At 48.6% G+C, this 13,033-nt stretch overlaps 1 protein-coding gene across 3 annotated transcripts in view; it reads left to right on the top strand.

The window, feature by feature from the left end:
* Positions 1-12,175, top strand: part of LOC146055195 (uncharacterized) — a 14,348-nt gene extending 2,173 nt beyond the window's left edge. The window contains exons 3-14 of one of the 3 annotated variants that reach the window (XM_083168207.1): positions 392-424; positions 1,399-1,570; positions 1,656-1,792; positions 2,419-2,565; positions 2,818-2,898; positions 3,282-3,383; positions 3,576-3,629; positions 3,726-3,827; positions 4,448-4,555; positions 5,699-6,453; positions 8,307-8,394; positions 9,306-12,175. In XM_083168207.1, the coding sequence (XP_083024333.1) occupies positions 392-424; positions 1,399-1,570; positions 1,656-1,792; positions 2,419-2,565; positions 2,818-2,898; positions 3,282-3,383; positions 3,576-3,629; positions 3,726-3,827; positions 4,448-4,555; positions 5,699-6,453; positions 8,307-8,394; positions 9,306-9,380 (1,854 nt within the window). In that variant the 3' untranslated portion in view covers positions 9,381-12,175. The remainder of the gene's footprint in view (positions 1-391; positions 425-1,398; positions 1,571-1,655; positions 1,793-2,418; positions 2,566-2,817; positions 2,899-3,281; positions 3,384-3,575; positions 3,630-3,725; positions 3,828-4,447; positions 4,556-5,698; positions 6,454-8,306; positions 8,395-9,305) is intronic. The other 2 variants (XM_083168209.1, XM_083168208.1) reach the window with 2 other exon arrangements.
* Positions 12,176-13,033: the final 858 nt, after the last annotated feature.

The following is a 13,033-nucleotide window of genomic DNA, read 5'->3' as shown; positions in this document are numbered from 1 at the left end:
ACGGCTAATCACATGATCTTTACGTGTTCCGTGCAGTTGGTGTGTTACGCAGAATACCCTTTTTCGTCTATGATGAACTTTGCTCACACGTTGGTCAATCTTAGTATGATGTCATAGCTACTTGCTCTGGTCCACATTAACCTGGGCATGCCAATGGTTGTCGGCAAATGGCAATGCCGCCCGCTGTGGCCTATCTCCGGAGCAGTCCATGCCCATATTTGCCATGCCATGCCTCCATAACTGGCCTGGGCTATCCAGCTAGCCGTTTCATCCCTTAGTGCGGCCCGCTTGATGGAAATCCAGTAGAGTCCCGACGTTGATTCCGTAATCTGTTGTCTCTCCCTTGTATTCTGGTTTGCTGGCTTGTTCTGACTGTCGCTATCTTTCCCAGCATGCCTTGCACACGGATCTGGGCAGGTACCAGGTGAGGTCTTTGGGGCCTCTCTTTCTACTTATTTATCTTCTGTTACAAGCTTTGTAAATTAAGATTATAATATACATAGGACATATATGATTTACCAAATTCCCAGTTGTTGAGAGAGGGCTTTTAACCCCTTGAATGGTTGGTTTTGCTGGGGCAGGACAAACCTACCAGGGCAGGTTTGTCCTGCCCCAGCAAAACCCACCACAGGAAGTTATAAGCCCCCCCCCCACACCTCTGCTCTGGCGTTATCCCTGCCGCCGCTGTCCCCGCTGCATTCGCCGGCCGCCTGTCACATTCAGCAGTGACGTCGGCGGCAGGCTGGGGGATGTTCACGGCCGCTCGGGAGGACTCGGGTGCCTGAGCACTCCCGAGCCGCGCCGACCATACCCGAGCCTGCTGCCAACGTCACTGTAAAATAAGTGACGGCTGGTGGCAGGTATGGGGAGCTCCTGTGTGCCGATCGCCGGACCAAAGGTGATGGGGGTGGGCTCTAGAGGTGCTGCGCCAGTGGTGCACACCTGGACACCACTGGTGCGCACCTATTGTATATTAGTGGTATGCCTGGAAATTTTCCGGGACAGCCCGCTGCAGCAGCGCAGCTGAGCCCGGAAAATTTCCGGGCATACCACTCAAGGGGTTAATAGAATCTTCTATACATTTTAAAAGTATGGTGTGTTCCGTTCTCTCTCTCTCTCTCTCTCTCTCTCTCTCTCTCTCTCTCTCTCTCTCTCTCTCTCTCTCTCTCTCTCTCTCTCTCTCTCTCTCTCTCTCTCTCTCTCTCTCTCTCTCTTCCCTCCCCCCCCCCCCCCCCCCCCCCGGTTTGGCCAAATCGGAACCACGTTTGTTTTGTTTCATCGCCCTAGATGCAATGTAATATTAAGTATTAATGCCCTTTTCATTTAGTTCCATCACTAGCCATAGGTCCAGACACCCTCTCTGGCCGTACGATAACCTGGTTCCCCCTCCCTTCGCAGGCTAAGGTGGCGGAGGAGCTGACGGCTGCGACCGGCCAGGTGTCGCGGCTGCAGCTGGAGATCACCGATTATCAGAAGAGGCAGATGGATCTTCAGACGCAGCTGGTAGCGGCGCAGCAGGAAGCAGACAAGTTTCGCACAGAACTTGGCTCCATGCAGGTGCAGCTGATAGGTGAGTGCATGCTCAACTCCAGGCGAAAGTCTGAAGACCCCTGCCAGGCGGGTTTGCTGAATTCTCCAACCTCTTTGTTCCTCAGAGGTCAAAGAAACATCTGAGCAGACCAGGACACGCGTCAAGACGGAAAAGGACAGCCGGCGCAGCCTCGAACTCAGGCTGGCGGCTCTGGAGGAAGAGATCTCCGACTTGAAGGTGGAGAAGGAGAATTTGGAAAAGGTGACTGTCCTCATCCTGATCATTGGGTGCTGGGCCTCATCTGATGGAACTCTGGTGGCATTGTGGAAAGTTCTTCAGTGGGGTCAACGGTTCTATAGCCAGAGGGTTCTGATAAATACTCTATGGTGAGACTGACCCAGGTGCATAGTAATTGTACTTTGGTTTCTGGGTTCCTGTGGGCCAGCTACGAAATCGCCCGAGATGTTCTCCTCCCAAGAAGAACCACCCTTGCTTCCTAATTGGAAGCGTCAATGAGGTTCTAAGACTGTGTTGGTAGGGTGACCTTGGGGTGATCGCCAAGGAAACGTTTGCCGTCACTGCTTGTTGTGGTGTGTCCCTATAACTAATGGGGTGGCTGCCTTGGCTTAGCCGGTAAACATCATTGATGCGATATACTAACCAGTGTACTCCTTCATACTGGGTCACCCAGAACCATGAGAGAATTGGGCACGGGGGACATCGCAGTGCTGGTTACTGAACAAAGGGGGCGATGTATCGAGCAGTAAGGAGAGCGGAGGAGTGGATCACTGCTTGATGCATCAACCCAAAAAGGTTAATCTGCAAACCAGGATATTGCGATGAGATCTATGGTGGGTTTGTACACTAACCGCCTCATTTGGCCGCAGAATCTAGCGGAGCGAAAGCGGAAGGCGCAGCAGGAGCGGCAGCGGGCAGAGGAGGAGCGGGAAGAGCTACGGAGAACCTTCCAGGAGGAGACTGAGAACCTGAGGCAGCTCCTGAAGAAGACCCGCGAGCAGGCAGCCACGGAGCAGGTCTGTAGGGAATAGCGCGATGATGTAAAGTCCTTCTGGGACGCTCCTGCCGCCGCGTTACAGACTGTGTTAGAAAAATGCATCGAGAGCGAGGCGTAAACACAGAATAACACATACTGTACAATCAGAACAGAGAAGACGATGATTAGGCCGATAAATCTGAAGGTTGCTACTGGTTACGACCCATCAAGGCTAGAACCTACGGTTATAGATAGATATGTTATTTATCGTTTTTGTCCCCTTGTTGTGCAGCTGTCGTCCTCTCGGGGCCGCGACGAGCAGATCTCGGAGCTCCAGGAACAGGCTGCGCAGCTTCAGCCGCTTAGGGACAAGGTACGTCCTCCTTCAAGAGAGACTCTAATAACCAAGAGAGAAACAGGCGGGAGTGCAAAGAACAGTTGCCCCTATTTTACCATATTTACCGCTTCCTCCAGAATTGTACCCCAAAGTCTTCCCGGCTTTCATTTGTGTTCCAAAACATGTATTTTATAAAATTTTTGATGTACGACTCAGGAAGGGACAAAACCGCTCTATACTTTAATTAGGCTTAGTAATCTGGATGCGCCCCACTGACTGTTGTAGATGGTGCGTGCTGCGTTATTGCAGCACATGATGACTGTATGCAGAGCAGTGTGCTGGGAATAGTGGCCACAGAAGGATCCAGGGGTGGGGGCGCAGAGGCTCTATCAATAGATCATTCTGTGTTCCCTCCCCAGTGCTCCCTGCTGCAGAGCCAAATCTCTTCTCTCACGCAACAACTCACCGATGTCTGTGCCAAGGAGAGAGACCGGAATTCTGCCCAAGACCAAAGCGTTGAGGTGAGCGAATCGCTGCAGCCATTGGGGCTCCTCTGGTAACGATAACCATATAATGTCCCAATTTTATCTTGTAATGGGTCTCGTAGATTTCTTTTATGACGTTTATTGCATGAAATATTTTTCTTTATTTTTTGTTCTAAAACCCCAATTGCGCCCATTCCTGATTACGTGATGGGGAATGGCGCTGAGCAGAAACTGGCCCAGCTTCAGGAACAGGCGGCCCAGCTCCAGCCCCTGAGACAGGAAGTGAGTTTATCTCCCACCCCCAGTACCGACCACAGCAGATTGGTGGGAGTGTTATTTTTGTTAATCATTATTGCTTTTCCTTTTGTCCCCGCCCAGTGCGCACAGCTTCAGGCGCAGGTCACCTCTCTGACGGAACAGCTTAGAGATGCTTGTGTGAGGGAAGGAGGTGGAAGTCCAGCTGCTGACATTGCAGAGGAGGTGAGGGTCTCATGTGGTAGTGTGGCGACACCTAGTGGTCGAATTGGGGCAGTGCGCTACTTTTGCTGCTCGCTTTAGCATGATTCGCAGACGTACGACACAGAAGCCCACGTTCTGTTGAGCACCGGTTTCCCCTCTCTCTGTGTATTGAGTCAGTTTCGTGACAAAGGGTATTAATTTGCAGGTAAATCCAGAGCAGAACACACTTAAGTTTCACAGATTGGCAGACTCTGTCCCTCAGCTGTCGGGCATGCTGGGAGGTGTAGTGCTACAAGTGCTTACACAAGCCCGGGTTTATACAATTGGCATTACTATGGGTACGTGCGTTTCCATGAACTTGGGAACATTTTAAAAATACTGTCAAAGGTTTTGCCCATAGCCTATGCAGCTGAGGCCTCCATTTTGTGGGAAGATCTAGTGTGCCCTCTATTTACCTACCAGGGCCCAGTGACATCACTGAGGCGCCACCTGGCCTGTGTTCGTCTGGTTCCAGCTTACGCTCACGGCTCGCGGTTTCCTTGTGGATTTATTGGCCTATATCTCATGCCTTATAAGCGCAGTACTCAAATGTGACTAAGCGGCACATTCGCCTTCGTATGACATTGTTGTCTCACCCCCAGGTAAAGAAGATCATGAATGGGGTGTTTCAGTCCCTGAGGAAGGAGTTTGATCTGGAGGAGTCGTACAGTGGACGAGTGATTCTGGGCATCATCATGAGCACAATTAAGGTAAACCACATACCCACCCGTCTGAGGGTCGGCGTCTCCAGCAACCAGATCTATGTATGCACCTTGTCTCCACTCTGGCATGGGTGATTGAATGCACTCAGGAAATAGGGTTATCAGTCTGTTGAATCCAGTCAGGTTTTTATTAACCATATTTGTGAAGTTGGTCAGTCAGTCAGGAGAGCGTTCTGTGTTACTGGCTGCTGAGGTACAGCTAATGGCCGGCTATGCGGAATGAGGGCAGACATTTTGTAGGTATTCCTGAGTGAAGACACTATCCACTCATTAGGAAGCACTGTCCTCGCTGAGGCAATTTCTGGCCAGATAATCATAACAAGCTAGTTCCTAGTAATGGATGGTTGGCTTTCCATGTTATTTCTCTGGGTTTCCGGAAAATTGATAGGATACATTCTTCATAATGTCACTGTACCCCAATGAGTGGATGAGAGACGTTCTCACGTGACTGGATAGACTGAACTCAGTGATGTCACTGGCTCCTAGTGACTGGATACGTTGCATTATCAATGATGTCATTGGTTCCTAATGACTGGATAGGCTGCATTCTCAGTGATGTCACTGGCACCTAGTGACTGGATACGTTGCATTATCAATGATGTCACTGGTTCCTAATGACTGGATAGGCTGCATTCTCAGTGATGTCACTGGCACCTAGTGAGTGGATGAGTGACGTTCTCACGTGACTGGATAGACTGAACTCAGTGATGTCACTGGCTCCTAGTTACTGGACACGTTGCATTATCAATGATGTCATTGGTTCCTAATGACTGGATAGGCTGCATTCTCAGTGATGTCACTGGCACCTAGTGACTGGATACGTTGCATTATCAATGATGTCACTGGTTCCTAATGACTGGATAGGCTGCATTCTCAGTGATGTCACTTGCTCTTAGTGACTGGATAGGCTGCATTCTCAGGGTTTTCACTGAAAAGTAGTGAATTCATTGGCTGCATTTTCAATGATGTCACTGGTTCATAGATGGGCCGTCTTTCATGACTTCAGATTATGAAATTGCTACCTCCGCTGTGTAATTGCTACACGTTCAAGCTAACAAGTCCGTACAAAGGAGGGGGGAGACTGTGCGATTTGTGATGTGGCTAAATATTTGCAGTGTGGTCTCTTCTCAGGCAACTACACTACAGTTACTGAACAAGCCACAGGAGGAAGAGCCAGCGGGAAGCAGCAGCGATGAGGAGGAGGGTGATGACAAAGAAGGTCCTGGTCCTCTTGGACCCAAGTCTGACTCAGCAAATCCCACTCTAAGCGAAGCCAACTTAGTAGACCATGAAGAAATAGAGGAACCTGATCATATGGCTGAGGAGGAGACCTTGGATCTTGAGGAGAAGTATGAAGAAGTTAATGGACCTACAGGGACAGAAAGCCAGGCCAGAAATGAAGGAACGCCACCTCCATCCGTCAAGCCGGCTGAGACTGAAGAGACCATACATGTGAAGGTTATCCAGGAGGATTTAGATTGTCCATCCGCTCTCGTCCACATGATCTCTAGCGACACGCCGGAGTCCAGCACGTATGTGGAGGAGAAGAGTTCCCCAGAGAAATGTGAGACCACTGTGCATGATGAATCCCAGCTGTCAGCCAATCAGGCCGCCTCCTGCGAGGCCGGAGCCACTCATGAAGACCTTACAGTACAGGAAGACTTGCCTGTGGCCGAAGAAGTCGCAGCCCTGCCAATGGCGAGTGACGTAGAGGACGACAAGCCAGAAGCCCCACCACCACTCGGAAGTGATGAGGAAGGTAGCAGCCCTCTTCCTCTAAAGAAAGCTATTCCAGCCCCCAGCGCAGCAGGAATGCCACCACCACGGAAAGAGAGTCCGGTCAGCGCTGCCAAGTCCCACCAGGAGAAGAAGACCACCCATTTCAGGTTAGGTGGCAACTGATGCTTTGGGCCATATTCAATGAGAAAAATTCACCGTGCATGGCGAGAGATTTTTTTTCTCTCGCCATGCACTCGCCCTGCTCCGAAAGGCTCGCTGCCACTCCTGCTCCCACTATTCAATGTGGTTAAGACTCGCCGACACTCGCGGCGAGTCTTAACCCCTGCAGCAGACGAGCGTCCGCGGCAGGGAGCTGGCAGGGAGCCGGGGGACGGTGGCAGCCAGGGAGATTAAAGTCTCCCTGGCTGCCCCAGAACATATGTGGAGGGGAGGAGGGCTCCCCGGGACCCAGGCAGCACAAGCTGCCCCCCCCCCTATAGCCAGCGGGGGACCCAGTATTCACTGCACCCGATCGTGCATATGTAATGATCGGGTGCAGTGAATATATGAATATCTAATGAGCGGCTCGAGAGCTCCTGCCCCCTGCTGGCTGCTCTGTGTAAAAAAAAAATGTAATTTTTTTTTTATTAAATATATATTCATGTGCTATAAGCACATGAATAAAAATAACATGCCCCTTCACAGAAAAAAAATCCTGATTTTTTTTTTCTTACACCAAAATTAAAAAAAAAAACCTTTTAGTTTAAAAGTTCACATTCCAGTTCTCCATGAAAAGATGGAGAATTGCTACACGGAGAGACACGGTGAAAATCACTTAGAAAGACGGCGAAAATATCACATTGAATAGGGTGGTTCACTTTTGGAGAGCAAAATGCTCCTTCCAACGCGAAAATAGCACAAACTCGCCATAAAACACGTCAAATTTTTATCACTGAATATGGCCCTTTGGGTCCAGGAGGAATGTAAGGGAACATTTGGGGAGGTATCTGTCCTGCTAATGAACATCTGCTACAGTAACTCATTCACTCACGGTAAAAATTAAATATAATTGTTTATAATTTGTCCGTTTGTGCCCTGGTTGCTATCAAGGTGCACCCCCACTTTCTAGTCCCAGCAAAGGCCCCCAATAGATCAGTCCTTGTTTGTGGGTCTCTTAAAGGTCCACTACGAACACATTTGGGTCTGTTAGGCAGGGGGGGGGGGGGTGTCCAAATTCAATCAAGTGGCCCTGGCTTTTATAGCAGCTTGATTTATCTAATGGGATGTACCCCAATACGCTCTACGCCCCACGTTTTCCCACTGTCCAGCTCCTAAGGCTCCTGGGAAAGGAGCTCCCAGTCCTGATCGATGGCTGCCATCTTTTAGTAGCCCGTTTTAGAGGACAGCCATGATCTTCTATCCCCTGCTGGGTAAGAGGAGGAGGGGGGTTTGGGTTAGTTGTCTTTAGCAACCAATCAGACTGAGGAATGCACTAGGTAAATAACGACCAGAATCTGGTTATTTTCGGCAAGAACTCCACTTGTCCCTTGATCTTCCGGACCTGGAGGTGATGCAAAAATAAAAACCTTTTGAGGTTAGTGGAAGGCCGCGGGCTGTCCGGTGTCCGGGTAGGTCTAGGTTGACAGTCAATAGGTCGACACTAAAATGTTGACATACACAGGGTTGACGTGACAATGGTTGACATGGAAAGGTTGACATGAGGTGTGTTTTTTTTTTTTTTTTTTTATGGGAATGGAAAAGTGTTCCCAGCAAACTAAGCGGTGCGCTAATTGGGGTCCATGTGCTCAAGTGTCGACATTTGACACCAAAACAAACGGAAAAACTCATGTTGCCCTTTCTTGTGTCAACCTAGTGCATGTCAACTTTTTCTCAATGTTGACCGTCTGCCTAGACATTGTCTGTGAGCTGATGCACGGCGGTGAGGAACTACAGTATGTTGATGCCACGGGAGGAAACCTGTGGCCCCGCGCTCACTGAACGTCTCTCGTTTCCCTTTCAGTCTGGATGATGCTGAGGAAGACGAGGATCTATTTAAAATCCCTCCTACCAGTAAGCCGAAACACGAGGAGGAGGAGGATGAGGATGTGGTAAGACTTAGCTCCCCCCCCCCAATACCTGCTGCACTGGGCCTGATTCAGAGCTGTGCGCAGCAGCTGTGTGAGAATATGCCAATGTCGCTGCCACCAGGACTTGTAGTAAAGGTGCCCATATAACCGCTGACCCGCCGGGAGTGCCCGTCCACAGACGGGATGCGCCAGTCGGCAGTTTGGGGAAATGTAACTCTTTATAAATGTCCAGTTTCCGTGACACCCGTCCGGATCGGGATTTTTAATCATTGTTAATATCGCTCAATCCCCTGACGCGACCATCAGGGTATTGCCCCAATTCAGCGTAGACGTATGGGCACCTTAAGACTATACAGTTCTGGGTCCTTATGGCCGTAGAAAGTAAGAAGCTGGGACGTTACACCTGCGTACGGGATCGCAGTCACCACCTCTTACATGCCCACAAATGGACGCAATACGCCTGCGTTTCTGCCTCCACTCCCCAAAACCACCCCACAAACGGTCCCTGACTGCTACCTTGCAAATTGATTGCTCTATCGCAAAACCGTCTAATAGTAATCACTCCCAATATCTGGTTTCCGTCCATCTTTGAATGAGGCAGTCTGCGCGGAGGGAGTGGCTTTCTCAGAACATTGGGAAAATGCATAATATTTATCTGTCTGCCCTTTTGGGGACCGTTCCAGTACCACAGGGAGCAGGAACAGCTTCCTGTCACATAGTAGTAGAGTCGGCCATTTTGACGACTGGTCCACTATTCATATGAAAGTACCAACCAATCAACTCCTGGCTTTCAGTATTCAAACCAGGCCTGTGACATGATAGGAGCTGATTGGCTGGTTCTTTATCTCTCTCCACGCTGTGATAAATCTGCCCTCTAGCTACTGTAAATAGGCCACTAACAACTACTAATTGTCTCTGTCCTCCATCTTTAGTGCCTGAAAGGACGCCCGCCCCCGACGCCTTTATTTGGGGATGACGATGAAGATGATGTTGACTGGTTGGGGTAACTCTCACAAAAGCCCCTGGGATTTGGAGTAGGGGGAACCTGATGAAAAGACTTTACAATCATGACCCTTCAACCTTCAGAAGCGTGGTCACCAAAAGTACCTGATGGCGGTAAATTGAAGAAAGACCAAATCATTTGTGTCTCCCGGCTGACGTTGCGGCCAAGAGCTCTGCTCGTTACCGTAATGTTTCATGTTAATGGTGCCGCTGGGTTCTGCATAATTCCGCCATCTTTATTCAGGGCAGAGTGAAATCTGTACTTGTGATGGACAGCTGGTTCTGGCAGGAGGACCCACAATGCAATGCAGCGAGCAGGACTTGACCCACAATGCATTGTTTCAGTGTTAATTGCCTCTGTGCTGTGCAGCACGCCGGCTCTCCCTGTCTGTCCGTCGCTGGAATTAACATGTTACTGATTACATCCGTATTAGGACGCTCTACTAATTGCTTCAGATTTTTTTTAAATACTCTATAGGAGCAACAAGTACCTTATGTTGTAATAAAACAAGGCGACACTAACACTTCCTGCTGCCTCCACATGTGGCCGGATTAGGTGCTCTGATGGAGGGGTTTCCTGTCTGTTGTTCAGGGGCTTGAACCAGCATCACGCTGACCCTTCTACAGCCATGGTTTATACATGTCTCACCAAATATGCCCAATTGTCTGCTGGGATATGATCATTAGTTGGCTCTGTTTAAGGTTGACAGGTCTTGGGTCGACATCTGAAATAGGATGACAGGGTTGGACAGTCGACACAAACATTAGGTTGACAATAGGAAGGTTAACAGAAGTTCGACATGATTTTTTTTTCACCTTTTTCTCTTTGAGCTAACGTGCCGACAGGCGTTATTTCATGCCCTACTATCCACTATGGCATGGTGTGAGGATATAGTAATGTACAGCGACCCATGTAAGGGGACACGGTATAGTTAGACACTATCCATGTCGATATTTGGGACAAAAAAAGGGAAACTCATGTTGACCTTTTCACTGTCAACCTTTGCCATGTCTACCTATTTTGGGTGTTGACCTTAGGCCTGTCGACCTTCAGAGGTCAATCCAATGACTCCTAACCTAGGGGAGGACTTGCATAGATGACCTCAGGCTCAGGGTAGTACGGGGGCGATGATGATGATGGTAGTAGCGCAGGGTCCATGTGAAATAACTGCGTATGTTTATGCAGAATTGGGCCGCAGGAGCGATCGACACCCCGGGGTGCTGCGTACACACTCAGCAATTCTTGGCTGGACACCGTGATCCCAATCACTGCACCGTGTGCCGGCGGCCATTTCTGGTGCGGTATTAATGGTGACAAATTGGCAGCTCCTTAGCCTGGGAGACTGATCCCAGCCAGGCATACCCCTGTTTCAGTGAGATGAGGTAAGGGACGTTCCACTGAGCTTCTACTGAGACATAGGGGGTTATTTTGGTTCACTCTTTCTGACAAATTCCTTCTTAGATGGACAAAACCATGTGCACTGCAGGTGGGGCAGATGTTACTTGTGCAGAGAGAGTTAGATTTGGGTGGGGTTTTACTTCAAAGCGAGATCTATATTGCAGCATAAAAATAAAGCAGTCAGTATTTACCCTGCACAGAAATAAAATAACTCACCCAAATCTAATTCTCTCTGCACATGTTACATCTGCCCCCCTGCCGTGCACATCATTTTGTCCATCTAAGAATTAATTTTTCAGAAAGAGTGAACCAAAATAACCCCCATAGTGAGCGCTATTACCTTATCTAACGTGAATGGCTCGCATTGCCCCAGATTTCCAGACAGACCGGCACAGGGTATATCAGAGGTTTCCAAATGCATGCTTCAAAGCACCCGAATGGCCAGGTTTTAAGTATATCCATGCTTGACCACAGGTGAATTATTTAGCACCTCGGTCAGTTTGATTGAACCATCGGTGCTGACCCAGGGATATACTTAACCCTTCGAGCGGCAATGTTGCTGTGAGATTTCTTAAAATGCCGGCGTCGCCCACGGCGATAAATAAATACAGACGAGCCAATTCATTGAAGTAAAGTTAAATATTGCACCCAAAAAAAAGAACAGTAGTAGTGGGCGGTGCCACCATTTTTAAAGGATCTGTCGCAGCAACGTTGGCACTTGAAGGGTTAATAAAACGGTTTGCTTGGCAATTGGCACACCTATTTTTGATAAATTCACTTGGCACTCAAAGGGTTAAAACCAGGCCCGTTGGGGGTGGGACCACTTTTGGGAAACGTTTAGTTATAGTGTATATATAAAATCTATTGAATACAGTATTGCTCCATTCACGAGGAAAAAGTAACGGTCCATGTGATATTTCCATTATTTCCCCTATGACCTGCCAACCCCCCCCCCCCCCCATCAAAAACCCCCAGCACAAACAGCACTTGAATGTCCCCCCATAGTGGTGAGGAGCAGGGTTAGCCTTTCATGATACAGGATTAGACAGCCGAGCCATAGGACTTTATTGTACAGCCTCAAATCTGCAAGACCATACAAGCTGCAATATTCAGTGTCTACATGGTTAAAATGTCAACAGTAGAAATGTCGACGTGGACCTAACAATATAATTGTGGATGGTGACTGGGTTCAAGTCAGGCCGCAGTAAGGGTTAGGGCTCAAATACCTGAAGAGTGCAATGTTGACATGCCCATTGCTGACCACACTTCTATGTCGACATCCTGAATGTTGACCTTTGATACCGCACCTTTGTTATACTGATATGTTCTTTTGTCTAACTCTTGTATTTCTCATTCAAAATAATGTTAATCTAAGACCAAATCATTACAGAAAAAAACACATTGCATGCATTCATTTTTATTGTTCAGTAAACCGGGGCGGTGTTACCCCTCCGCATAACAAGGGGCAGAACACAAGTGCAATATAACAGATTAAGGGCATGTATCTCACACCAGGCCGAACCTAACACTATCCCCAGGGGAGGATTTGTAGCAGCGAACGGTCTGTAGAATGGCGTTTCATAACGTGCGGATTGCTACCATATATCTGACACCGCATGGGTGAGGCAAGCAGAACGTGGATTTATTACCATTATATTATTACATACCGCTTATATTAGTGCAAATGAGTATACAGACTGCAATACTGACCGATGTGTCCTCTCCACCAGACACAGAACACCGTCCTTCCCTGGTACAGCCGCAGTCCTGGGAAGTTTATCTTGTAGTCAAAATAGTCCCTGTAACAGTCTCGGATGACCAACAAGTTAAAGCCACTAGTTCTGCCACCGGCCTGGTGACTGTCAATGTTTAGTCTGTAGACGGTAAATTCAGAGATGTTCTTGACAAACCAAGTTCTCAGGTTAGGGCTATCCTACAAACTCTTGGGGGTTTAATGACTAAGATAGGAGTTCTATTTAAGATGGTAAGTTGCTATGGGCAATGAATTAAGCTCTACTTATTTATTTAGCATCTTCTAGAACAGGAACGGGGAACCTTTGGCCCTCCAGCTGTGGTTGAACTTAACATCCCAGCGTGCTTTGCAACAGTTTTTGCATGGCCAAATAGCAAAACTGTAGCAGGGCATGCTGGGATGTGCAGTTCAACAACATCTGGAGGGACGAAGGTTCCCCAACCCTGTTCTAGAAGATCATAGAATCTGGTTGCCTGTAGCAACAACCCATATTGATAAATAAACAC

The sequence above is a fragment of the Crinia signifera genome, unplaced genomic scaffold (assembly GCF_055691185.1).
Source record: "Crinia signifera unplaced genomic scaffold, ASM5569118v1 HAP2_SCAFFOLD_343, whole genome shotgun sequence".
NCBI classification, from domain to species: domain Eukaryota; kingdom Metazoa; phylum Chordata; class Amphibia; order Anura; family Myobatrachidae; genus Crinia; species Crinia signifera.
This window is presented reverse-complemented; position numbering and strand designations above follow the sequence as displayed.